The sequence below is a fragment of the Anopheles cruzii genome, chromosome 2 (assembly GCF_943734635.1).
Source record: "Anopheles cruzii chromosome 2, idAnoCruzAS_RS32_06, whole genome shotgun sequence".
NCBI classification, from domain to species: Eukaryota; Metazoa; Arthropoda; class Insecta; order Diptera; family Culicidae; genus Anopheles; species Anopheles cruzii.
In genome coordinates this window covers 16,647,917-16,675,878 of record NC_069144.1, presented here as the reverse complement: position 1 = coordinate 16,675,878, position 27,962 = coordinate 16,647,917, and the positions used below count along the sequence as shown (strand labels likewise).

Here is a 27,962-nt window from a genome sequence, read left to right as displayed (position 1 = left end):
CAAGACGACGCACGGCGCGCGTTTGTAAGGCACGACGGACTGCGTTGGTTCGAGCTGCTGGAAAGGATTTCGACGAAAGTCCATCCCATCTATTGTTTTCTTATTTTTTTTTGTTCAAAGACGAAATGAATGCTCGTTCAAAAAAAAGGGAGAGAAAGAAAGAGGTATCCGACATCCGCATCGAAAACATAGCTATCGAATCGATTCACTTTACAATGTTTACACATTTTAAGTAACAACTAACCTCCAATTCAGGGAGTTCCTTCGTCTACGAGCTGAGTAGGCAGCCAGACAGATTCTACTCGATAAACCTATCCTCTGCTTCTCCACTACCTAGTAAGGTGTTGAAAATTAATACTTGGTTGAGCCAATTACTCATAAGTCTGCCTTTCGCTCGACTGATAAATCAAAAAACGAGACCGAAAACAGGAAGCAAGTGTGACGGTGAAAGTGTGGCAGTAGAACCATCACTAGCTGGGTGGTGAGGATATGTTGAAGAATAAGATTAGATGGCTTCCTGTGCATCGGTGGTCTCTTCCCGACACGAAACACAACTATCGATTGCCGTACTGTGCGCCAGGCTGATGCTCTCGAAGCGTTTCCATAACCTCCACGTTCATGCGTAGCGAAGTCGGCGAAGAGCCTACCGGCACGGAAAGCGTTCTCACGAAGGCACCGCCACCACCGGGAACTCCACCGGGACCGCCAGCAGCACCGAACAGCTGGGCCAGCGGTTCGGTACGTTCCGTACGTCCGGCACCACGATCAGCGCCCTCTGCCGAGTACTCGGCAAAGTGGGAGTTAGCTGAACGAGCCCACACGTTTGTTCTGGCCGATTGTGACCGGCGCGGACTGAACGGTTGCGAAAAGATGGCCTTCGCGCAGACCCGCCTTCCTCCGTGCCATTTGCGAACGAGATACTTCATCCGTTCGATCGCTACCACGACCGTCACAATCGAGCGGAACGATTTGCGACGGGGGGACGCCGAAGAGTCGAGCGAACGGGGCCCACTAGCTAACGCAAGCACCTCCAGCTGACCGGGAGGCAGCTGTGCGTTCAGTAAGGCCAGTGCCCGGGCTTCGTTTTCCTCGTACGTCGTCAGGACGATCTGCAGGTAGCGTTTCTGGTGTACCAGTGCTTTCCGGTGGCTTTCCGAGCGGAGGTACTTGCCGAAGAGATGGTTCGCCCGCTCCTCCAGGTCCTCTCGCTGATAGTGATGCCCGTGGGTGTGTCCGTTGTAGCGCTCCAGCTCCTGAATGCGCATCTGCAGTGCCCGCCGTTCTTCCATCATGAACCGGAGCGATTCCGCTTGCTGGTGGTTTTCACGCGCATTCGCTTCCAGCATGCGGTTGAGATCTTTCAGCTTGTTAATAAACTCTTCCGGGACGACCGAGTTGCTTGGGTTTTGAGCGTTCAGTGAGTTTTCACGCGAAAGAGCCTCCGTCAGCTGGGCTTCCCGCGTGCGCCTTCGATCTACCTCCGTACGGAGGCTAACCACCGTGTCGCGGAGTTGGTTCCGCTCGAACTCTACACCCTCCAGGCGAAGCTTCAGCTCCTGGTACTCGAGTGAGTTCTGGCCGGAGGTACGATCGCGGCGTGCGGATCGAAGCGCTTCTGCTTCCTGCAAGGCGCCGATTCGCTTTTCCAGACTGTCGATCTCTTTGTGTGCCAGCTCGAGCTTTTCTTGCTCGTGGTCGAGCTCCAGTTCGAGCGATTCCTTTTCCTTCGCTACGCGGTTCAACTCCCGCTTCACCTGCTCACCGTGCTCGGTACGATCGGTAATCTCCTTTTCGAACCGCTCCCGTTCACGCTCCAACACCCGCTGCAGATCGGCCGTCCGTTCGCGTTCGCGGGTGTTTTGCGCCGTAAGGAACTTTAGTTCCGCTTCGTACCGCGCCACCATTTCCGCCTCGAATTCGTTGCTACGATTCAGGCGCCGCTGCGGAGACTCTTGCGGCGATTTGCCCTTCATCAGCAGATAGTTATCGAACGACTTTGTCCGCTGCAACCCACCCACCATCCGCGACAGACGCTCATTTTTCGTTCTCTCCTCTTCCAGCAAACGCTGCAGGGTGCCCTCGTTCGCTAGTGCCGCCTCCAGCCGGATGCGCATTGCTTCAATGATGTCCGCATCCTGCTGTTGGATGATGCTCGTGTTTGCTTTCTCTGTCTCCAAAAGCTCCTGCATCTTTTTGCCACGGTCCAATTCCTGTTTCAGCTTCTGCCGTAATTCGTCCAGTTCGGACGGCTTTCGGAAAGCGGTCTTCCGTCCTCCGGCGCGCTCCTCGCGGCCATCGTCCGAGTTTACGTCGTCACTCTCGATCGCCTTCAGGATGCTGGAATCGAGCTGAGCCGAGTAGTTTAGCTCTTTCTCCAACTGCTCCGCAATTTCCTCCACCGAGAAAGGTTTCGGGCTGGACGAGTTGTCGCTGCGCTGCAGCTGAGCTCGCAATCGATCGACTTCCGCCTGCAACTGCACACTACGACCCTTCTCCTCGCGCAGCGCTCCACTCAGTGCCACGTTCTTCTCCTGCATCTTCTCCTGGATGGTTGAAAGCGTTTCGTGCAGACTGTTCCCATCGTCACCGATCTGCCGGATGACCATGTCCTTTTCCTTCAGCATCGTCCGCAAATCTTCCACCTCCCGCTGGCAACCGCTCAGATCGATCTTAACCCGCTCGAGGGCGAGCATCTTCTCCGTCAGCAGCACCTTCGTGTCCTGCAGCTCCTCCTCCAGCTTGACGCAACTCTGTTTCAGCGCCTGCACGTACGACGTGTTCGATGTCAGGGAGCTGCTGCTGCGTGCTATCTCATTCTTCAACCGATTGATGTCCTCCGTCAGGAAGCGATTGTCCTCGTTCAAGATCTCGATTTCGTGCAGCCGATCCTTGTAGTTGCCTTGCACGATCTTCAACTCCGTCTCCTTGGCGTCGAACGAGCGCAACTGCTCGAGATACTTCTCCTCGTTTTTGCTATAGTTTAGCAGATCTTTCTCCAGTTTCGCCATCAGCTCGTCCTTGTGGCCGATGGTTTTGTTGAGCGATTCGATCTGTTGGCGCAGCGTGTCTATTTCCAGCTTCTGGCGCTGCTGTTCCGCCCGCAGCACGGACGACTCTTTCGTTACACTTTCCATCTCCATCCGAACTTTCTCGTGTGCGGCCCTAGCTTCGCTGAGTTCACTCTCTTTGTGGTGCAACTGATCAAGGGCTACCCTCAGATCGGCATCCTTTTGCTGCATGTCGCGGGTCTGCTGGTCGAGTTGCTGCAGCTCCAGTTTTACCTTCTCCACTTCGTCCCGAAGCTCTCGCTTCTCCTGCATCAGATCGTCGTAGAGTTTGTTCCGGGCCGCCAGCTCCACCTGCAGGTCGGCTATCTGTTCAATCTTCTCCTGCAGCTCAGCCTTCAAGCGCTCCGTTACTTCGTTCTTTTCGTGCACAATCCTATCTAGGCTTAATTTTAACGACTCTACTTCGCCCTCCAGGCGCACCTTCTCTTCCTCGGTCAGTGAACCAACGTCCGTTTCTTTCGAACCTCGCTGATTGACGTCGGCGTCATCATCGTCGAAGATTTCCTCGACAACGGCACGCTGTACGCGGAGCAGGGGTCGTGGGGCGACTCCGGCTCCACCAACAGCACCGAAAAACATCAACGACGGTGCTGCCGGGGCCGACTGACGCTGGGCGGCGAGTTGGGGCGATTCGGCTTCGACGAGCGAAAAGTTTATCTGGCGCGGGATGCACTCGGGCGTCGGTGCACTGCTTCGCGTTTGGTCCGGAAGCCGTGGTACAGCCGAGCACACGTCGTGGAAGAAGTTCGAGCGCAGCGGAATCGAGTTCATCATCGTCGAATCGGGTCCACCGCTGAGAAAAACACCACCTTCGGCCAGCAGCGGGATGGATGACTGTTTGGAATGATTCGGATGCATCGAGGCACCGGAGTCCTGCGCAGCCAAACGGGGGGCGCAACAGGTAAATGAAACGAAAAGAAAAACAAAACAAAGTTAAAATAAACAAAGTTCAAGCGAGGAAATGAAACATTGCCGGCTTACAAATAAGTAGCCACGTGTCGGTAGCGCTATGATTTGGTTGGTTTAGTTTAACTACATACAAAAGCCCTTCCCAACGGAACGCCACGATCGTAAAGAAAACGACTACAAAACGTGAAGTTTTAAAACTCAATGGCATGATTTATAAGGAGTCACAACAAACAGGAGTGATTGAAAACGGCAAGACTACAGAGTTAATAGTTGATCAGTACATTACAAGCAAAGGATCCTTAACGAACACCAACGAATGAATCAACAGTAGAAACTAATAAACGGTCGAACTGCATTGGTTCGATGAATCGGGATTTATTCGAGCAGTTGTTGTAGCCAAATACTTCCCAACCTACGATGGTCGCTTGGCAATCAGATGGGGCTCTATCCGCCAGCTACCGAGTAGTGAGTGCACAAAACAAGCTACAGCAAATTCCACCGAAAGCGACCAATGCGTGGGATGGCCAGAGATACCAGAGATAAAAATAATAAACGGAAAGTTTGTGGAAGCGCTTCGCATAAAATCCCTGCTCCACCCGAAACATAACCTTTATTGTGAACGTAAAGAAGTCGGTCAGGAACATCTGCGCATCGATATCCGGGTGAAGGACCAAATGGGATGAACACGAACAAAACGGGACAGTGTTAGTGGGGCACGCACACACACACAGATAAACTTTGCTCACACAATCGTTTGGACTTTTTTCGACACAATCGTTAGGCGGCCACTTACCATTGGAATACTGTGCGCTGCCAAGATGCCTCCTATTGTACTCTGTTCCGGGATCCGCCGCATCACCATATCGGATTCGTCGTAATCCGTTATTGAAACAACATCGCTCAGCGTTCGGCCCCCGTCGTCGTCCTTCGTCCCGATTGTCGGCTCGTGGTGGGCGGCCGGGCCCCGAGGTACGCACTGAAGTTGACCCAAACGCTCCTTCAGCTGATCGATTTCCTCGTTCTTGTCGGCCAGCATCGTTTCCATCAGGTCCGGCAGGGCGGCCTTGCTAATCATTTCGTTCTTGATGCGATCCTTCAGCACGCGTACCTCTTCCTCTCGCGCGCGCAACTCCGCCTCGAGCCGCTTCTCTTGCTCGCCCCGGTCACCGTGGTCCTGACTCATCGCCAGTTCCTTCTCCTGTCTGGCGATCGCCTGCTGGCTGTTGTCGAGAAACTGCTTTAGATTCACGATCTGTTTGTCGCGCGACTGGAGCGTCTCCTTTAGGTTGTGCAGTTCGTTCTGCAGATCGTGAACTTTCACCGTGAGCTGCGAGGTACCCTGACGATGTAGCTCTTCTGCCCGTAGCCGTTGCTCGTCCAACTTGGTTTGCAGTGAGGAAATCTTCAGCGACTGCTCGGACATCTTCTCTTGCAGTACATCGCGTTCGTGCTGCAGTTCCTGTGGGAGAAGCAGAACAGAGGCCGAAGAATGAAATATCGTTCAACACCGAATTCTGTTGGCAGCACAAAGAAAGTGGGTCACAGCCCGTGTGTAAACATTAAATGCTTGTGGTACGAGGTTTAGACTCCCCTCAACGCTCCCAATCGCAACCGTGAAGACATCGCAACGAATCGACTTCCGAAAAACGAAATAAATCTTGATCGCATAAAAACTCCAATGGGGAAGATAGTTTAACGTCTGATGTTCAGAGGAGGGTTGGTTATTTTTACCCCGAAATATTCCGGGTTCCCTTGAGATCCAGCCAAGAATATAAACAAAGTTCTGACCGTCCCACAACGATGCTCGGTTCAGCATAAAAAACTCCGCCGAACATACTTTTGATTAACATTCCAAACAGGCACGACTGCAACCAGGGCACGATGGTTCGAGCGACAAACTGCAGCAGCATCGCATGCAAACGATAGATGACGATTCCGTTCATTCGAAGTTCGATGCCGAACTCGACACGAGAAACCGCAGCGTTCTACAATGTTGCTGTACCGCATTGCCCTAGACATGGTTAGATTTGCAAGTAACGAGAACCGTACCCTCGTATCGTTTACCGGATAAACCACAAGTGGCAGTCATAACTAACTCCTGGTGCTACGAGTAGGATGAGCTTGTACCTTCATCTTGAGGAAATGCCTTTACCAATAAGAGACACGTGTTCTGGGAATGTTCCTTCCACACTCAATTGCATTTGTCGAATCTGGATCGATAGATGTTCTGAGCGGCTCTGTTCGTACGTACTTTGAAGTAGGATTACGCCACGAAACCACTTGACATTGACTTTGATTGACTTCAGCTTACATCTTACATGGGCATTAACGCACCGAAACAATCCTGTTTTACACAGCGAACATAAAGGACACGGGACATTAATTGTGGCAGCAACAAACAATTACAAGGATTACCAGTCGCGGGAATCCATTCGAGCAATTCATTAGGCACCCTCGTACCATCACGCGGCACCGAGGGAGCGACATGAAAGAATTGTTACCTCATAGCTTCAAAGTTCACCGCAAAAGCATCTAATCAACGCCGAGCGTATCTTAATCACTGGTTGGTGCCGCAAAGAGCAAGACCACGGTGGACTCGTGGGACACGATCATCTACGTTCTTCGACTTCCGGCAAAGCCGCAGCAATCAAGTGCCGACAGGCATGTGATTTTAATCAACGAAATAGGTGTCACCGCGTTCATCAGTCCACCCATACCCGGTGGCCGGCCTCTCTTTTGTGATCCGCTAATTGGATTGCTCGCCGGAAGGGAAACATTTTTGGGGCGTCACCGTTATCATTTACATCGGCTCTGAGATGATAAACCCACGGGAACGTCCTACGGGCCCATTGAAATCGTCATTGATGCGGCGCCTCCATCGCGGCGGATGACCGAATGCCGAATACTTACGCCGAAAGGTTCCACCGACGGGACGACCTTCCGAAAACCGTCGTCACCGGCCACGGTCGTCTCCACGCCACTATCTCCACTGATGCTGCTACCGTTGCTCCGTCTACTGCTGCCTTCGACGGGGCTCGTGCCGCTGCTGCTGCTGCTGCTGCTGCTGCTACCGGCGGAAAACATCGAATACCCGCGGGCTTCCAGGAGACACCGAAACACAAGACACTCCCCGCGTTGGTCTATTTTTAGGGCAAACAACAATTGCCTCGCCTCGCCGCTAAGCTGTATAAATACTTATGTATTTATGTTTCCTCCCGATCACTGCCACCGATACCACGCAACAGCATTGAGAGACGTCCTTAGGTGGCCCCACTCCGGTGATGTCCGTATGGTGCCGTCCGCGCGTGTTATGCTCTCGCCGGAATTGGGTGTCCCACTGTTTTCGTTACGACTTTCGCTCGTTTCTTCTGCACTCTGCTACTGGCCACTTTTCTAATGTGTATCATTCATCCGTTTGTATCTTCCACGAACAACGAGCAACCGGATTTCTCATTGCTCGATTTCTGACGAAAGATTATTTCCACTTAATATTTCTTGTTATTTTTCCCACCTTCCGTACGACGACGCGGGGATCGTCGGTCCGGGTCCGGCGGACCATCAAATGAATTTTCTTTCATCGCCTTTCGTACGTATCGTTTTGACAGCATACGGAAGGGGGCCTTTGGGGATTTGTCCCGCAATCCTGCCGTCCCAGCATCACTCGGTAAAAGTGAGCGAACGGTGTTCGGAATGCCGACACTGGTTTGGGGCAACGAGAGAAGGCAACACTTGAGGCCGTGGCACGGGACACGTGATTTGCATTTCACATTCACGCAAAAGTCTCCTGTGTAACTGCCGTGCGTTCCATTGACAGCTCCGCTACCCGGTGACCAACCGAACCGGAACTAACCGGGTGTCCTAGCCAGTCTGTTTTGCCCGGTCAACTCCAGACGCTCCCCGATATGCCTGGAGTGAAAATCCTACAACAATATTATGGAAATGGTGTAAGTCGCATAAATACGCATTGCACCCACCAGTCACTTTAAAATGCTCGACGAAAAGCGAACCGAAGGCATAGGTGCGCTTGAGCAACAACGCCGCCCTACCCGTGGAAGAAAACCCAGGATGTCTGACGGCGATCCTACGGACGAGATCAACAAATGGGCCCCTCGCTGAGACCCGTCTCAAAACCCCTGTTTTCATTACATCTCACGGAAGCGGCTCATAAACGAAGTGCGCTTCGGGGAACGAAAAATGGGGGAAAAACCATTTATTTGGGATTTGGTAACAGAAGGGTGGCCAACGCGGTACTAATGCTGGCCCGAGGGGAGTTGGCCACAAACCAACCAAACCCGATCCGCCCGGAACGAGCACACGCGTCATCACATTGGCCAGATTCGAAACCACCATCAAGCTCAGCATCACACACACACACACATGACGTCGGATGGTCGGAAATAATCGCCCATCATTGACGTGCGCCGCTAGGAGGAGCGCGCGTGCCCCGGTATCTATCGTCACACTGCAAAAACCAAGATTAATTAAGTCCACTACTCTCGGGCGGTCCAAAAGCACGCAGAGGACCATCTAGTGGAGTATCGCTCACGATCTCCCGAAATATCGATAACATAACGCATCCGCCTACGTCACATGCGATCGAGATTCGGCTCCGGCTCCGACGGTTTTACATTTCGTCTTTTAACAGCACTTTTGATAGATCGTACACTAGTAGAGAAAAAACACTCGGTGGACGATTGTACGACCGGCACACGAGACGTTCCCCGGTTTGTGGGCACTAAAAGCGAACTGAGTAGATCTGGCGCTCCGGAGTGCATCGGAACCCTCGCGAGACCGGCAAAAACGGTGGCCAGGAGAACCGCTCAGCGACTGCGCAACGCAACCGTTTATTGACTAACAAAGAGAGCGCAAGTGAGAGGACACATATAGTAGAAAAGAGAGCGATATGGACTGTAGTAATTGCTTCCGTTCAATTCCGTGGTCCTACGAGGTCCGCGATCGCGCGTTCTCACTTTCCCCGAGCATCTCATAAAGACGAGAGCATCATACGCACTCGAAACATCATCATCGCCGTCCATGCACCGCGGTTCTCCAACCACACCGCCACATAAGAACAGACACCGCCCGCCGGACCGGGTGGTTTATGAATAGAAATGGATCAAGTGTGGAGAATTGAGGTTAAGTTATTCCGGACAACGATCCGTTGAGCGGCGGCGCGCGTTGAGTGCGTGCGACATCCACCCAAGAGACGCACACTTCTGGCGATGAAGTGAAAATGTACTTTGAAGTGCCCCAGACGGATCGCGTGATCGGATTTGAAGGATCGGTTAAAAACGATGTCACGACAATGAAGTGGACCATCACCAAAAGAAACTCCCCAATGTCACACCAGCACGATGACCCCTCGATGGTGAACTTTCGGAAGATCACGAGTTGTTGCCATGTTTCATAACGATGTCACTCACGACTGCCATTGACAGCCCCGGACAAGCCGGGCTTCAGAGCGTGAATTATGCTGTTTATACTTCCCGCAACATCCCTCGCATGAGCGTGGCACAGACATCGCACAAAGTGTGCTCGACCACACGCCGGGTCGTAGAACTTGGTCCGGTCAGCTATCATCTAGGGCCCCCAACAAAGTGAGATGGCATCGCCGAGGAGCACTAAACGGCGGGGTCTAAAAATAACGAAATTCAAGGTCCAGCTTATCCACGGATCCGTGGACCAACGGCGTGGACGAAACGTGCCAAAAATCCTAACCTCATCAGGAGTGGCACCACGCAGCAGCCTGAACATGGCAACAATACAGGGAACGGTTCAATTCGAAAGTGGCGTGAGAAGCATTTCATCCCTCATCGTGCTCATAAATGGTCCGGTTCGAAGACCGCAGCCACAGGGCTTCGCTGTGCGAGTGTGTGGAGTGTTTAAAATACAGTCCACTGATCTGGCGCGCAGCGGGAACATCATCAGCAGCAACTGATCCATGTTTATCAATTTACAGACTCCCAGACGCCATCATGAAGAGAAGGTACACAAACAATCCGTCATCCTGTGCCAATATTTATCATCATAAAATGTTGATGGAAGCGTTTGTTGGGTTTCCGCCATCAGCAAAACAAGGAAAGAAACAAAAACAAAACTCTTAGTCCACTTACCGCGTAGCCCGCTCTAATGTTGGTAATCTGCATCTCGAGATCGTTGATCCTTTTGATGGCCACATCTTCGATCCGCGAGTGGCGATGGAGCTTATCGAAAATTCGTTGCACTTCATCGACCGGTAGCGGCGTTACCGCAGGTTTATCGCCAGCCGTTCCGTCGTCGGTGCCACCACCATCGCTTTCCGCTGCTGCCGCCGTGCCTGCCGCCGTCGCCCTCCTCTTGCGATGCAACGGACTGTCCTGGTTGACCGATATATCCTCCGACGGGCTGCTGCAACCGAGCGATGCCCCCGACGTGGAGTTTAATGTTTCGAGATTTTTCGTCTTACGCTCCAACGTTTCCTCAATGTCACGCAGCTGCACGGTGAGCGCCTCCAGGACGATGCTGTGCTCGGCCGACGGTTGCCGCTGGCGCAGTTCGTCCTCCAATTTGGCGATCTTCTCGTCGTACCCCCGGACAGCGACGTCCGCCTTGATGCTCTCCATCTCCTGGTGCAACGATTCGTTCTGTTGATTCTGCACATCGATGTACTTTTCGAGTTCCTGTAGGAGTCGGGCAAAAAGCGGTCGTTGAGGCTGGATGAGTTTCACGGACCACACGCAGAACGCAGATACCCACCTTCACTTTCATCTCCAGCACGTGCTCATTAATTGCCTTACTCTCAATCTGTGTCTCGAGCTCGGCGATAATTTCCCGCAGCGTGAATCCCTTGTCGATGGAATCCTTCAGGTCTCCCTCCATGTTTCGCACCCGCTCGTCCCGCTCGGCGATCAGTGCGGTCAGCTCCTTTACCTGCAGCTCCACCGATTCCAGCTGTTGGGGCAACAACAATCGCATCGATACCACACCCCCCGAGGGCGTACACGCGCGACGTGATTATAATAGGTTAGTGCATTTTGTACCGCAACTTCTCGGGTCGTCATTCCCTGTCCTTTTTTCGAGTATGCAAAGCCGACCGCATTGTGCGCGATTTAAAAGCTACCGTCGGCAGCATAAAGTGGCACTCTACTGGTGTGTTTGTACAACAATCGTGAGCTCTACTTCTTCCCACCACATTCTCAATGGCACAACAACAACGTGTTCAAGTTCTTTTTCCGCTTTTGCTACACGAGCTATAACCTATCAGTTCGGGGTCGTACATCTTAAGGTCGTGGCCACGCTACTGGAAATGGAAAAGTGGAAAATGAATGCGAAATGACAGATGAATGAGCGGCATGAGTAGATGAAGATGGCAGTAGATTTAGTCCAATCGACGGACCGACACAACGGCAGCCAAGGCGAAGTGTACTGCTCTAATAGGTTCTGGTGAATTTGAGTTGTTAATAGTTTCATTCCGTCCATTGCTACTGTTGCGATACGAAAGACGAGCGAGCTTATTGTTTCAGCGATCCTTTTCTAGACCTTATCGAAATCTTGTACGGTGTAAATCATACGCCAAAAAACAAAAATTATAACGGCAACAGAAATTAATAGTGAAACCGAACAAACGAATTCCTTCAACCCGTGTTGATCGACTTGTTGAGGAGTAAACAGTAAAAGTAGGACTCTAAGCTTCAACCCAATTATCATTTCATCCCAATCACCAATCGTCAGCAGCAATGGTGGAAGGCAATTTCCGTTCTTCTTCTGCCCGTGGCTGCTCATTTAGTTTCCATTTCCGATATTCCAACAGCGCCGCTGCTCTACCGGTTCAGTGAGTGTCAGATTTCAGTGAGCATACAATTCAGAGTCAATAGTCTATCTAGCAATTAAATCAAAATTAATTCAACGAAATCCGCCACAAAAGCCAGCGTATTTACAATTTTCTAGAATACTCTAGAACAGTGTCTGTACCATTGAGAATGTGTCCAATACCGAGTATACTAATACTTATTGAAGCGTTCTTACATTTAATATTTTATCAACCAGTATCGATCGTAATTAAAAGTGTGCTTTGGTTTCTCAACGAAAAGCATATTAACTAACAAAATACGCTAAACACTCTACACTATTTCTGTTTGACCCATACTTATGAAACTAGTTTTAAACAGTACACTTACTTTTGCAGCTATGGCTTCGTTTTCTTTGGCAAATCTACAGCTGCTCATACATCCATCCTAGTTTAGTGAAATAGTGCCCGTGTGTACCCCGTCGTCCACAACAATAGCAACACAACACCCGGGGACACAATACGAGAGAAATAAAAAGTGTAAAGAAACAAAAGAAATACATAATAATACAAACCAACATAGGAAAGAGTCCCAAAAATCAATACCGCGGAAAAGAATTTTCCCAAGAATTGAAAAATGAAAATTTAAATATAAAGGATATGCGAATATTACATTGTTTTACGCATGTTAGGCCCATTTAATGGTTTTCCACGTTCGTCCAGATTGTGTGGTACAGGACAATTCCATTAGTGGCCCCAACGTTAAACGCAAGTTTAGAATTTTATTGCGAATCGCGAAACATACGCAAAATGTTACCATACACCGTAAAGATGGAAGGTCGCCATTCGCAGAGGTGCACCGAACGCGTGAATTGTGAGTCGATACGTGAGTGAGGTGTAAGCAAGCGTGAAAGAAAGTGTGAAAGAAAGAGAGAAAGAGAGAAATACAAAATGTACAGAGTGTGTTCAACACGTTAGTAATATAGCCCACTACAAGTGAAACAGCAAAAGTGGGCCCTGTTCCTAAGGAAACTGGCGGTGCCGGTGGTCATAAGAAAGTGCGTAGCTCTGGAGCCGTGGCGCGTCCCTTGCGGTGAATCCGTCGTCTGCATCGGTCACGTTTTTATTGATTGTCAATTGTGAAAGCATATTGTATATCTCTACATGTGAAACCAATTTGTTGTTCCATTCCGGGCTAAGCAGACGCAGCAGGGCACGGACTGATATCACACAATACGATGAAAGCTTTCCGGACGAAGCATGAGCACCGACTACCGACACACCCGTCCTCCCTAAAAGGACGCCCACGGCCAACCGAAGCACAGACTTACCTCTTTGGTAGCTCGCTCAAAGTTCACCTTGTCCTTCTCCTTTTCGCGCATTACACTCCTTAGGCGGTCGATTTCCTTCACGAACTCGTCACGTTCCTGCTCACGTTCGGCTGCCTGATCTTCGAGGAACTGTCTGGTAGCTTTAAGCTGTTTATCGGCAGCCTCAATCTGCGACCGGCGACGATAGTTGGTTGGAGTCCGCCAGAGATAGAGCGAGCGAGCGGAGTAGCGTCGACGTCAAACAGGTCGACCAGATCCCGGCGACGATTGCGGTGCGTTCGATCGATTTTCCATCGGAATATATTTTTGTTTTGTAGTTTTTGTCGCATGTAAGCCACACCACAACACCAAGCCAGCAGGAATTCGCACACAAACAGGACGGTAAAGCACAATACAGCGGGCACGGAGAAGAAAAGGATGAGATTGAATGGTAGAGAAAATGGTTGGCCACATTCGCAGTAAGGATGCTGAATAAGGATGGTCGGTAAAAACGGAAGCGAACAAAGAAAAACACATCATCACGGTGATAAGCTTGTTTCGGGAAAAGCACGCAAAACAGTCTGCTGGCATAAAAGTGACGCCCATCTTAGAGTTACCCGCGAACCAGGAACTGGCGAGCGGAAGAAAGACTAAATCCACAAGACTCCGCCGGCCGGTGCGAGAAGGATACTTTTTGTAGGCCAAAAGGAATAAATTAGAGAGCGCGAACGAACGTTTGGCGAGGGGGCACGGAAAAACACGCTGTCATTGCTCGGTTACCATCATTAGCGCCGGTCGGTCGAGATTTTATACTCACTTCCGGGCGAAAAACGTAAACACGTAACACTGAAGATGCCAAACAACTTTAGGTTTGGTGCGGATTCCACTCGCCCGGACTTAGCTCCGGGGGGCACTGTTATAATCCGGTGTCGACCGGCGCACCGAACCGTGACACGGTGTCGTTACATTTTCATCGCAAACACCGTTTGACACTCTTCCATTACACTCCAGTAAATGATTATAAAATAGTCGCCCGCGGTTCAAAGCGAACTCGAAAAACTCGGAACTCTATATGGGGCAACGATACGGTTGCCTGGCCGCTTGTGAACCGTTGGTGACATTTCTGGGTCACGAGCCATTACAACAGACCGGTAAAATGTAATCTTTTTTCATTACATTTTAGCTACTGACGTTCGACAGTTTTCGCTTCAACCGAGCTGTTGTTTTCTCTTCATGTAATACTAATCCTACCTGCAGTTGAAGGTCCATCCGGTCGCGCTTGCCATCCTCCATGTAACGTTCTCCTTCGCGACAAAAGTCTTCCACCATCTGCAGCAGCACCGAGTGACCCTCGATCGTTTGCTCGGCCGTTTGATCGGCGGTACTGCTGAGCATCGCCTTGGCCCGCTCCTGCAGCTCAACGAACGTGTTGTTCACGCGCTTGGCCGTCGGCAGCAGGGCGTTGGTGCCGTAACCCTCGCTAAACTCAACCCGCTGGCTGTTGAGCTCCAGGAGGTGTTGCTTCGTTTCCGACAGCTCGCTCACCAAGCTGCACTGCTTGCTGCGCGCTTCGGCCAGTTCGTGCTCTAGTACCTTTCTCTCGTCCTCGGATTTCAGCAACCGATTCTTGAGTTCGTGCAGTTGCAGATTAAGCTCTCCGCTTACTTGCAAACCGGCCAGATCGATCGGCAAACTGAGGCTTCCGTTGACGGGTGCCGGTTCCAGCGTTTCTTGCGCCACCACTTGACGCCCGATATTGGCATCCAGTGACCGGGTACTTTCCAGCTTCACCGGTTGCTGTGCATTGCCTCGCTTTAGGCCATCTTCCTCCTCGCAGCTATCGCCCTTCTCACTGATCACATCCGGCGGCTCGACGTCTTCCGGGGCGCTTTTCTTCAACCGCTCCGACAGTGACAGCAGGCTCAGCGCTTCCGCTTTCAGCCGTTCCAGACATTCCTCCAGATTGAGCGATACATTTTCCGACTCGTCACCGTCGCGCTGCTTCGTCGTCACGTACTCCACCAGCGAAGGATCATCGATGATCGATATGATGCCCGAAACATCGGGGGCAAACTTTAGCACTTTGCAGGACGATAAAACCGAAACGTCCGTAAGGTTGAGCTCAGTTGCGGTGGTCGAATCGTCGAGCAGCAGTTGACTTTCATCGGCGGTTGCGTTGGCTGCGAGAGAAACGTTCTGTCGATAGCGCTGCAGCTCCTCGAGCACGGTCGCGTTAAGATCTTCTTCGCAAATGGAAAAACACTTGGCCAAACTGCCCAGCACGTTGCGCAGCGTCGACGAGAGCTCGCGCAGGTTATCGCGCTCGTTGATGATTTTGTCCAGACCGCGCGTCGAGTCGAAGGTGGTGTGACGCTTCAGCTTCCGCTGCAGCTGCTTCTCGAAATCGTTCTTCATGCGGGCCATCTGGCGAAGGGAAGGATAATGGACGATACATTACTTCTAGGGTTGCGATTCTACCGCTTTCAAGTCAGAGCAGCTACACACCTCTTCCTCATGTTTGAGTTGCAGTTGAGCGACTTCTAGCTGACTTTTGGCCGTAAACTTTTCCCGCAGCAAGACCAGCTCCGGTGGCCAGTGGCTGTCTTCGAACGAAGTGTCTGACAGCAGAGCCTGCAAGTGTGAACGGGAGCCAAAAAATGTTTGAATGATCATTTGACTCAACGGTTTGTTATTTTCGTTGCTTGCAACGTTGCTTGAAGGGTGCTTCTTCATCTGATATTAGATACTAGTGATAAAACTGGAACTTTCTATGTAAGTGATGCGAGATGCTAAGAATTACAATGAAAGGCATGGGTCTTTTCAATGGTGATGGTCGACACAAGCTAAACGCGAACATAACATCGTTAACCCTCTTCTATGGCGCAGAAGATTATGTAAACATTAGCCAGCGCATCAGAAGTAATTCCCCAACAACTGTCCGGCCGACCACGTGGCGTCCGTGGCGATGTCGGAGTCTGGGACGCACGATAGTGATCAAAACAAATACGATACAATTGAGTACGAAGCATAACCGAAAGGGGTTGCATGCCCTTGCCCCATACACAGCGCAGCAGGACGGGCAGCAGAGCCGTGGCCATAGCGTAGGGCATTGCGCTTGATTCACAATACGATGGCGACGTTCGTTAACCGCGGAGGTGGTCGTTGTATGTGGCGCTCGATGAGCCGATGTTTTGAAACAAGAACCATTACCATCACCGAACGATGTAAACAGTCGCATAAACATCAGCATAACCAAGGGTGCACTAAAGTCGTTGGGATCGGATCTAAGGCAGTGGTTTGCGGGATTGGCCCTTTAACGCGTCTTAGTTGAACCCATTTGATAATTTCACAATTTTTAAAGGAAAGAATTCTTATATTTCGTTTTCCCGATTCCAATTTCTAAGTTCCAATTCAGTTTCGTGCGTTCAAGCGGATTAGAGTTGCGGAGTAGACACACTCAACACAATAAAAACCGTACACACACGCACACAAACAGTTCCGGACCTTGGTATGGGACGGCAATTTCAATCAAAACAAAATCCCCCAGGCTGTCCGCGCCTGAAATCCGACCAAAAGGGAACAGCCAACAGCTGCGGTGGTGCGGCTGCCTACGTCTCCGAAAATCCATTTCCAAATTAAACCAAATTAACTATCCCTCCGAAAAGGTTCCCGTTCGTCGGGCTGCATTTCCTCGAAAACGTCCATTGATCTGTATCACATGTTGCCCGCATGTTGGACGGGATAAAATGGAAAAGCCAGTTCGCTGGACGGTGCTGGGGAATGTAGATGTGGCGAACGCTCGGGAGTGAAACTGCATCCCCGAGAGTGCGTGCAGCGTGCGAGTGATGGGGCCGTATTTCGAAGAATGAACACAACCGAGTACCGAAAGGCATGCTTCCCGCTAAATTTAGCTTGCAGCGGGCCGGCGGCAAGCATCATCAGCAGCATCGTCCCAACATTAGCAGCATACGAGCGTCCCGGGTCCGTTGTGCTCCGCAAAAGATCAGAACCCATCGGAACGGAGGGAGGGCTGCTACCGAACGTCCGGAAAACGCATTTGATGCTGTTCGAGTGTGCTCCGCTCCAACAGGCTAATGCCGTCGTGACATGGGCTGTCGGAAGGGCTAAAAAGCGAAGAACAACTCGCGACCGCACGTGATGCTCAGCCTGCGCAGGCATTTGACGATGTACCGCACTTTTCATCCGTGTCGCATTAATCCCCGCCTCAGACGGTTCGTTCTTTATGATCCCTCTTCTGTCGCGCCGTTGCTGTGGCAAATTATGTTGCCCACTCTGGTGGCGTGGCGTGCTGACGTCGCGATTCGTAGCGTAGCACTCGCACAGCTTCACGGCATATCACACGGAAAATAAACCACAATCCACATCCGCTGGAAGGTGACGAATGATCCACAGAGATCCATATTAATGTAAACAAATGCAGAGAGAAAATAAATAATTCAAAACAATCGAAACACAAAACCAGAAACTGCGTTTCGGTGGTAGCGAAGGTTACCGAATGTGCTGACGGCATTCCTGCGTCTGAGACTCGATGATGAATCAAAATTGAAGCTTGTAGCGCCTCATTTGAGTTTAACATCAAAATGAAATACTTGATGCTCGCTTCGCCAATTTGGGCCCGTTAATGGAAAGCCGTTCAAGTGGATGCCCGGCAAAAATCGCTCGCAAGTAGTGCTACGTCGTTGTGAATTTTGACGGAGATTCAAAATCGATGCTGATTGATCGGCTTAATGACTTTCTTCTCGATGCGATGAAAGTAATTGTAGCGCTATTTTTATATCGTTCTTTCCCCCAGTACAACGCTTCTATTTCCACCCGGGGCGAGACTTCCGGCCGACCGCCCACCGGAAGCCCGTTATTTCCGTGACGCAAAAGGTTCGAAAGTCCTCCGCATTCTGGAGGTGTTTCATTACGCACCGACTTGTTGTCACTTTGTCCTACCCTCATTAATACTAATTTCACTTCGCTAGGTACATCGCACCATATTTGGTGGTGACAGATTTGGGCCAAACCATCCGGTCCGGACGGGAAAATAGAACGACGGAAGTGTAGCTTCAATTACGGGACATCCTCCCCATAAACCGTTCCATTCCCGATTGAACAGCACGAAAGCCGAGATGTCAGCATTTTTGTTCGTCACCGGCCAGACAAGAGGGAGTTGTTTATCCTCCGGGGTTTCCTGGAGATCTTTAACGATACAATACCCCAGGGACCCCGGCGTGATTTCGCTGCCTTGAAGCCGTTGGTCTTGAAATCCGATCAGGGTTAAAGTGAAACTCTTACCGCGCTCTTTTTAATGATTTTGCCCAACCAACGATTAACTTGGTTGGCAGGACTCCAAAAACCCAGAAGGAACGGAAACAAGGCCGACGCGAGTTAGAAACGTTTAACAGAGAAACATTCTCCACCATTCTTGACCGGGTTCCATCATATATTTCGCTTGGTATCGCTAAAACACCCGAGAATCATATGATGTCACGGTCGCCTTCGTCAACTGTGTACGCCAGCATCCACAACACCGATAGTCTCGCTGGAATGGTGGCCACATGACGACCCAACAGCCTAGTGTGGCTTAAGAGCGATATTCAAGCGTGACCGATAACTCCCAAGCCCTCCCGGCTTTTACTTGCCTTTACTGTTCCGTCACCAACTGCACGCGTTTCGTCTTCGTGCGGCACACGCTTTATTTGCAAACAGACCACAAATTCTATTAATATCGCCGGCCGACCCTTCCCAAATGCGTGCGCTCAATGTGGCCGGCCGGACACGCGAAATCCACCACGACTGCACGGGGCACGGCTGACGATGACTTTCTGATTTTTGAATATCCCGCGCGAAGGACCCAGAGGAGACAGCTAGTCTCCGGGCGCGACGAAGGTAGTGGTTTGATAAGAGACTGAACACCCACAAAGCTTCATTCGGTTTTCTGTACCAACCGTTAACACCCGTAACTGTCCATTCACTGTTCACTTAGTTTTCAGCGTCTAATCGTCACACTCTAAAGGGTGGCCACAATATTATTAAACAGTGATCGCTAAGATAAGCGCACGTGGTCGAGGGTTCATTGAACATTCACTAAACGTGCGGAGCGCGAGGCACAGGCAGACTTAAACCACACGCAGCGTACGCACTCTGACCGCTTTGATTAAAATTCAAAACCCAACTGACGGTTGGGTTCCACCGCATTCAGAGTGGGCCTCTTCACTCGGATGCGGTCTAAAAATACGAACCCCTAGCGACTAGCGATCCCCTACCCGTGCGACTGCGTGCGTTACTTGAGTGGTCACGAACGGCTCAATCGCAACACACACAGCCAAAGCTGAGTGCCACCCAAAGGGGCCATTTATGAGCAAGTATGAATAGGGAAGACACAAAATCAGACCGAGAGGTGACTATGTTGGAATGACCATACACCCCAATTCAATGGTTAAAATCGAAAAACACTCGAAAGGCTATGAACGTGTAACGTCGTCAACGATTCAACAGGATTTCACGCTCAGCCAACACCAAACCAGTTACCGCGCCCGATTTGCAAGTTAATCCTTTCTTATCACCAACAAGGTTCCGCAACGATATGACCTGCCGATTGTTACCGTTTGGCCCGAACGAGCCACAACCCAGGATGACTGATAGCGGCCGGTTCGCACGGTCTGATGAATCATTCCGTTATCAGTTTAAGGTTAACCGTTCCGTTCATTCAAAATGTCGCTTCCCATGAGTTTCCGCCAGAGGGCGCTGCACTATTGTTAGTTGCACACAACCTAAGGATCTGTTGCATGCAATCTGTAACCGGAAACGCACAAACTTACCTGAATTTGAACTTCTAGCTCCTTGAGAACATCCTGTCGGGCCAGGGCCACCTGTTCCTGAAGGCGCCGCTCGTACCCGAGAATGATTTCCTGCAGATCCGCCTCTGATCCACCGAGTGCGTCGGCGGCGGGTGTTAGCGTGGACCGTTGCTCCACGATGGTGGTGTTAGTAGCGGATGAGTTAGCGGTTAGCTCTGCGCCACCGATCGTGGCGGCCATTGGTGGCGATGGTTCCGCGGGAGGCTTGGTTAGCAATGGTGAGCAGTGCTCCGGGCGTGTATGGGGAGTGATGGCGGTGAAGGTGGGTTCCGTTTGATTAGACTACAAAGTGGTAAGAAAAAAGAACCACGCGGCCACGGGTTACTTACAAACTTCCACACGAACGTTTAATGAGCATTCCGGTGCATGCAAATGGCCTGTTCCAAGGCACCGTGCGTTAGGTGGATGGGAAAAAAAGAAACGTACCACTAATTGCTTCTCCTGTTCCACCGTCTCGTACGCTCGCAGCCTCTCGTGCAGGTTCGCAAACAATCGCTCGTGCTGCCGCTTGATCTCCTTGATTTTGTGCTGATAAAACTCGCGCAACTCATCAATCGAAAGATGGCGATGCTACGGGGCAAGGCGGAACGTAACACAGATTAATGTCTCAGACCCCTGCTGCTGATATCCCGCGGGGATGGGAGCTTACCTCAGGTTCTTCCACTATTTCCACGACCAGGACCTCTTCACTGCCTGCATCGGCCGCATCGATCGTCGTCGGCGTTATCTTCCGGTGCGTGGGACTGAGGAAGATATCGTCCTTGTGTTTGCGCCGCGGACTCGTGTGCTTCGATTGGTAGCCACCGTTTTCTTCCGGGAACTCTTCGGCACCGGAAATTTCCGACGCCGTATCGTCGTTCGACAATCGGCGGCTCTGCTGCGAAAACACCTCCTCCGAGTAGTGTTTCTCCAGCTCCACCACCTTCTTTTCGAAGTACGTCCGCAGGTCGGCCATTTCCTGCGTGTGGCGCGCCTCCAGCTCCTTCCGCAGCTCGTCGATCGCGATCGATCCCGCCTTAACGCTGCCCAGCATTTGCCGCAACCGATTCGTTTCCTGTTCCCGCTCTGCCCGCTCCAGCTGCACCTGTTCCCGCAGCACCCGGTGCTCGCTTTCATCCGCTTCCCGGGCCTTCTCTAGCTCTTGGCGCAGAAATTCGTCCAGCTTCGTTTGCACCATATTGAACAGCCGTACCTCCTCCGGCGACAGGTAGCGCCGGAACTGATCGAGCTGCTTGGAGATCTTCAGTGGAATGTGCATCGGGTTGAGATCCGGGATGTCGCACGGGTGTAGGTTCATCTCGAAAGCTCGCTCCGACGGCGGCCGATCGTCGTTGTAAGCCTCGGGAAGGTCGGACATTCCGCCGTCTTCGGTTTCGCTCACCAAATCGATCGAGATCTCCGATATCCGCTGGCCACTGGTGCTCTCGTGGTCAGGGCGCACGCCGGCCCACTGTGTTTTCAGTTTCACGCTCTCCACCGCGTCCGACAGTTGCTTCTTCAGTTGGACCACCTCCGTCGTCAACCGTTCGCCGTCCGCCTGCAGCTGATTGCGTTCCGTGAGCGACTCCCGCAGCTTATCCGCCAGCAGCTGGATCCACTGATTGCGCTCCAGGATCTTCCCATGCAGATCCTGCTCCAGCACGCTGGCCGCTTCCAGCTCCCCAGGCACCGGCCGGTACTCGGTCGAGTTGGTCGTGGTCAGGCTAACCGACTCGCTGTTGTTCGAACGGCACTGCTGCTCACGCAGCAACGAATCCGTTCGACTGCCGTCCTTGCACGACTCCCTCCGCGTGTACGCCTCCAACAGCACGTCCTTCGTGGTCACCAGTTCCTGCAACTTCCGGATTTCGTTCTCCATCGTCTGAAACATCTTCACACTCACGACGCTCTCGAACTCGAACCCGCCACCGCCGCCACTCTCGGGAATGTTCTCCTTATTGTCCTCGTCGATGTCGATTGTGCTGCCGAGCAGTTTCTCCTCCAGAATCGTGCGCATCTCTTTGCCTCTCTCCAGGACGGCGGTCAACGGAACCGCCATCAACCCGCGCCGTTCGTCGTCCGTGCTGCCCAATTCCCGCTCGACGGTGTGTTCCGATTCTTCCGAAATATCCTCGAGCGCTTCCTTCGACTCGACCGTCACCCGCTCCATCTGTTTCGTGTGACCTTCCCCAGCGCTTCGCTTCTCACTTCCCTCCACTTTATCCTCCACAAACGTCTCGCCAGCCAGGGCCTTGACTTCGTCGAACGATTTGCTCGTGGACAGAATCTTTTCCCGTAAATCGTCCGACACGACACTCGCGCCGGACGACGACGAGCTGGGTTCATCGAGTGGTGAGCCTGGTTTCGAACGGAGCTTTATCGGGCCAAGGCTGGCGAAACCCCGGCCGGTACCACTCGTACCCATCACCGGCCGTGTCCCGATTTCCTCCACACTGCGGCTACGTCCCTCTGCCGTAAGCTTCACCTTCACGGCGCCGCCACCGGAGCCACTGTCCACCTCGAACTCCACACTGCCCACACGTTCACTTTCCGTGTCCCTAGCGAGATCCGAAATGTCATTCGTCGTGTTCAAACTAGTGTCCTCCTGACTATCGTGAGCTCCACTGTCGGCCATCATGGGACCGTCAGCCTTGCGATTGGCGCGCGACACCGAGCGCTGCCGGAACGTGTTCAAGTTTAACTTCAAGTCGTTTATCAGCACGTCGTCCTCTTGCAGCGGCGAAAGTTCTTTCACCGTATGCGAGGATCCTTTGCCGAGCTCCACTGGCGCCGCCACACTGGACTGCGCTCTACCTCCACTTTGGCTCACTTTCACCGATCCTTCCGAGCCGACTGATTCAATATCGTTCAGCACCTGATCGATGGAGTATTCATCGTCATCATCAACTCCAACATCCTCATCCCGATCACCACCATCACTTCGATGATCACTGCCGCCCGATGCCGGCTGAAAGTGTGCCGCAATTTCGCCCCCCGACAGCTGCAAACGGTCGATATCGAACAACCCGTCACCGGGCGTCGTCGACGACGAACCACGCCTCGGAAGTAAATCTTCGTCTCCGCCGATATCAAACAACTGCCGCTTCCGTTCGTTCGCTAGACCACCGACGGCCTGGGCCTGCAATCGATTTAATGGCGCTACTTCTACGCCTTCCGATACGCTACTGTCACCGATTTCCGGCTCGCCATGGATGGCGCTCCGCACGCTACTGCTTCCGCCGCCTTCGTCGTCGTCATCGTCGGCCGGCACCACGATTTCTTCCATAATCTCTAAACTGTCGTCATGATGATTGTCGTTCGCGCTCAGACTGTCGGTGGGATCGCCCGGTGTCGCACTGCCACTACTCACACTGCTCAGCTCCTCTCCACTGCCACCGAGGATTTCGTCCTCCTGGAGCCGGAACCGCACTGACGATTCCGTGCGGCTGGACAGAGATTTACTGGACCGAACCACGGCCGGACTGCGGCTGTCGCTACTGTTGGAACCGCTGTTTGCTTGGGACCGTGTGCCACCTGCGCCAACCGGAAGGTCCTTCTGTGGGGTCAGTGAAACGAACAGAAAGAATGAGTTAGGAATTTGCTAAGAATGCACCTAAACACGCCTGCAGTAGCGAAAGGTCAACCGTAGCGTGGTTCGTAAATTTGGAACACCCGTTGCACTTCACCCAGCTAGCAGTTTAACATACATTAAAACTTTGCTTTCATTCTTTTAATTTTATCTTATTTCAAGTAATGTGTATTTGGCACAAAAATCTGAAAAAGGTGGTCAATATGGCGTGTTTCGTTGGTCGATGGATTAATTATAGAAAAAAACGATCATCCCAATGATGTATCATTAAAAGAGGACACCAATTCAGCAACCAGCGAAAGAAACAATCGGGTCATAACTTGCAACTTATTTAAGGCCCCTAAATTTGGGTCACAAGAGCAACTCTCTCTGCTGCGTTCCGTCCACAAATCGAAAAGCCACATTTACCATTCAAAAATCCCCATAAAACCCAAAACACACACCACACCTGTCATCAACCGGCGGGTTAATATCATGCAATCCGGACAAGGCACCCGTTTTCCTCCCGAAGGCCATTATCCTTACAACGCGTTTAACCTTTACTTTGTTAACTTTTGCGATTCGCGTGCCTCAACTGTTGGATTCCTCCACTGTGGCCTCGTTTCGATTGGGCCACTAAACGAACTTCCCGCGGACAAGCGGTGGCGATTTTTCATCCTCGGCCCCGGGTCCAGGGTTTGTTAAATCGATGGACCGCTCGCTCGCCCGCACGATCGTGAAACAAAGACAAATCCCTTTCAAACTTAGTGCTCTCCATTCACTGCCTTCCCGGTGCAGAGACCTGAAGGGTACCAGGATGAAAACGAAGGGCAGAATACGATACCAATTCGGCGGCCTAATCGATGATAATTGGCTCATTAGTAGAGATAGACTGTCTTTACAACGATTCGCACAATTTAAGCAAAAAACGGGCTGCCCTTAACAAACTGAAGAAACTTCACCACAAACACGTGTAACATCGGAAAGCCTTATGTTGGCCATGTTAGCAATCCAACTCGCTGTTGGGTGTAATCGGATCTCCGCGACGGAACACGAAAACTTTAAACCGAAGCAAAAACAAACTTCAAGAACACATTGCCCTACACGTGTTTCCACTACCGGTCCGAAGCGCCACAACTGAAAAAAGCGCGCATTCCACCACACAGAGAGAGAGAGAGAGAGCATCGTGGGTCGAGCCTCTACGTGCAGGACCGTTTTCCGGCGGCTGTTACACTTTCAAGGCGCGTATTTTCGTGTTTTGTTTTTCGCAAACAAACACTAACTTTAAACACACTCTGCCCCCGAGAGCCTTAGTTAAATTTAGAACTCGCCGTATCTCAAATCGTACAGGTACACCCGAGAGAGCCTACGTTAGGGGCTTTGAACCGACACGCTGCACCGCGCACCGCAATCGGCGAATGCAAGCGACGGAATGGTTAACGTTTATTCGTCGGTTCCCTGGGTGCGCTACTTCGTATCTGTTGCATAAGGGAACTGTTACTTGTCCCTGGTCGGGGCACCACCCAGCACACAACACAGTTGCATGGTTGTTTTGAGCCCCTTTGAAGAACGGAATCAGCTCCATCCGGCACTTGAGGACACAATTTGTCAACACCCACCGAAAGCCACCGATCACGCGGAAGCAATTAATCGACCGAAATCCGGGGCGACCCGGGGTGTGACTCACCCGGCGGAACGTGCACACGTGCGAAGACCACTCGGGGCTGCTTTCTTCACGAAATTCGCCGCCAAACTGAGCAGACGGACGGAGAATCGGAATCGGGAATCTCGGCGCGTGTGTATCGCGCGGTCGGGTTTCTTGATGGAGCGCGATTGCCATCGGCCACCGAACGCGCCGTGTTGCGCCGAATTGAAGACACGTCGGTTGTTTGTTTGAGGTTTTTTTTTGTTATTTCTTTGTTTCTTATTGTCGATCTGCCTCAAGCCATGTGCCACTTAGGACACGAGTCACGAGCCGAGTCGAGAAGCCGGGTAGTTACGAGCCACAGGCTGTTTAATCAACGTTCGCTATTCAACAGAGTGAAGCAGATATCGCGGTGCGATAAGCTAGAGGCGGTAGTAAAATCAGTTACTTAAAAGAAACCATATGGGGAAAGTGAATGGAAACCACGAAAAGCATGAAATTTAAAACAGTTTTTTGCGAGTACCAACCAAAATCCTGATGGTGTCCCAGCTTCCGACTGTGCCTACCTTTACGGTCCACAAGTGTAGTGCAACTGTGCGCCACGCTTCGTTTGATGAATGAAAATGATCTCCCCCGTCACCGCAAGACGCACACGCGGGAGCCATTTATTTTTATCGCCACTTCATAAATACGATCAACTTGAGAGGTAGCGATCAGCGTCGGAAGTGTAGATCTTTAATTTCCCCCCCAAAACAGACGCCCAACGCTTGCCCAACCGAAGCCACAAACAAGAAAATATGCCGCCGCCGGGCGAAGCTATTAATCTTCCATTAGGAATTCTTCGAATCGATCAAGCGTCCACCAGAGCGACTGTGGCCATACTTTATCTTACCAACGGTAACGACGAGGTGGTGTGTCCTTCTCAAGGGACACTTGCATTCTTCCTCCCGGCAGTCCACCTCCAGCCAGTGGCCCGGAAAACCGCGCGGAACGTTGTCGTCGCAGGGTTGCGCCTATTTATACACACCAGACACCGCACCGCAGCAGATGATGACGCCCGTCTCGCGGTTGTATCACATTTCCAGCTGGCGGCACTATTTTGTGGCCCATTAGAACTGCATACGCTCGGAGCATGATATGCTCGTTACGCTTTCCCCCCCCACAAACCCGAACAGGGGCGGTGTCGATTGGCGTGCTTTTTGACAAAAATTAAAACTGAACCAGACAGAACCGACAGCGTCGTCAGTCAGCCAGCCAGCCAACCGATGGACTGGATCGGTTTCATAAATCACACACCAAACAGTCACCCAACGATCCTCACGGTGGGTAACAAATGATTTTCTAATGGAGATGGTCGCGCGTCCCACGAAGCGGTGTGCAACGATCGTCACACCCGACTGTCGAGGCTGGCTGTGCCCCGCATGCGATGGGCAGTTTTCGACCGCATCGCCTATTCCCGGTCCAAGCCGATTTCGTATAGAATATCCATGCTAAGGAGGGACTACAAATGATGTATTCCCATGCTGTGCTATCCTCATCTGGCGCGTAAAACTTAGCGCCTGTTCAGGTTTCTTTTCTCTCCAGATCGGAAGCGGACTAATGCACCGTTGTTTATTTACTTGTTAAACAGGTTCACCGCTTGATGAGGAAATGTAAAAACTCCGATTGCGGGTAGCCCCAAGTGATGTTTCGAGTACAAAGCATTCGAAGTATGTTTGTTTCCAATGTGTTTGCTCCCATTCGCGGTCACATCTGTAGACGATCGAGGAACGTTTCAATCGAGGGAAACTCAGGGAAAAGCCGAACCAGGAGTGAGAAACGTCGGGAGATCGGGAGTTTTTCACAGCGCGTTTGACACTCGAACATAATAAGTGTAATGCGAACGGGCATTCTTTCGTCGCTGCTGCATGTTGCTGGTGATGAAGGGAACCGTCGTTTCTTGTGTTTCCTGTCCGTCGCTCGTGTCTCACACCGGATATGTCGATAGAGAACATTTCAAAGCATCGAATGGTGGGACATTCCCGACAGTTTCCTTCGGGTTGATAGGTTTTTTGATAGCTCCACACACGATTGTCGGCATTTCTTGTGGCATTCTTCCGATCCGTGTCAGTCAGAGTGTGATGATCGATAAATTTTAAATGCTGCGTACCATCCACGACCGTTGGCCGCTTACCAGACTGGACAGACTGGCGTGTATACGATGTGTGTTGCCGAAGGGAATGCAGAATAAAAATCAGGTTAATGATACCCTGAAAGTAGCTGACCAATAGCTTTCTATCTAATCCTTTATCTATCTTTTTTCTTCCTTTTTCGCATCATCCGCAGGTGACGGTAATTAAAGAGTCGCTTATCCCCCAACGTACATGTAAAGAAATGCAAAAGTAAACGGATGCTGCCCATTTTTCCGATATCCGCCGAACCGGAACCACTTTCTATTAGTCGGCAACGGAACACATTCGCAGCATCGCCATAGCATCGACTTTCCGTTGCCCAGACAACCGAAGGTAGGCACGAACAGATTGTCCGCAAAATTCGTCGCCAAACGGTGGCCACACCGATCGGCCGCGGGGTAGTGACTGTTCCGTTTCGTACGCACTATTCCGAAACGGTCCCAAAAATAGAACCGTGCTCTACTTTGCCACACAACCCGGTCGGTCGGCCCCATTGCGAATGGCTTGCGATTGCTTCATACAGGCACGATGCAGGGTTTGAAACCAAAACGAGAGCCCACCGGTGGGGCCAAAATGCTACATACGCGGGGCTCTTCGGCCGAAATTTACCTTCTCATCGGACGCCGCCGTGCGTCTTCCGTTAGGGGGAAGCTTCAGGGGATTCAACTTTAACCGATTCAT

General features: G+C 51.5%; 1 protein-coding gene across 1 annotated transcript; it reads right to left on the bottom strand.

Moving 5' to 3' along the window:
* Positions 1 to 26: 26 nt before the first annotated feature.
* LOC128278551 (A-kinase anchor protein 9) lies at positions 27 to 27,962 on the bottom strand. The gene is made up of 13 exons (XM_053017279.1): positions 27,891 to 27,962; positions 20,568 to 23,453; positions 20,345 to 20,488; positions 19,880 to 20,200; positions 15,558 to 15,683; positions 14,304 to 15,476; positions 13,074 to 13,241; positions 12,134 to 12,190; positions 10,713 to 10,907; positions 10,091 to 10,636; positions 4,771 to 5,436; positions 4,586 to 4,621; positions 27 to 3,941 (listed from the first exon to the last, which is right to left on the bottom strand). Exons 1-13 carry the CDS (start codon positions 27,960 to 27,962, stop codon positions 555 to 557), a joined length of 9,777 nt encoding a protein of 3,258 aa, XP_052873239.1. The 3' UTR covers positions 27 to 554.

Bases quoted from the DNA above. Each gene is read 5' to 3' on its own strand.
- LOC128278551 (XM_053017279.1), bottom strand. From the start codon at position 27,962: ATGAATCGGTTAAAGTTGAATCCCCTGAAGCTTCCCCCTAACGGAAGA. The intron at 23,454-27,890 runs GTAAATTTCGGC...CTGACCCCACAG, and splicing joins CGGCGGCGTCCGATGAGAAG to AAGGACCTTCCGGTTGGCGC. The intron at 12,191-13,073 runs GTAAGTCTGTGC...TCACTAAACTAG, and splicing joins TTGAGCGAGCTACCAAAGAG to GATGGATGTATGAGCAGCTG.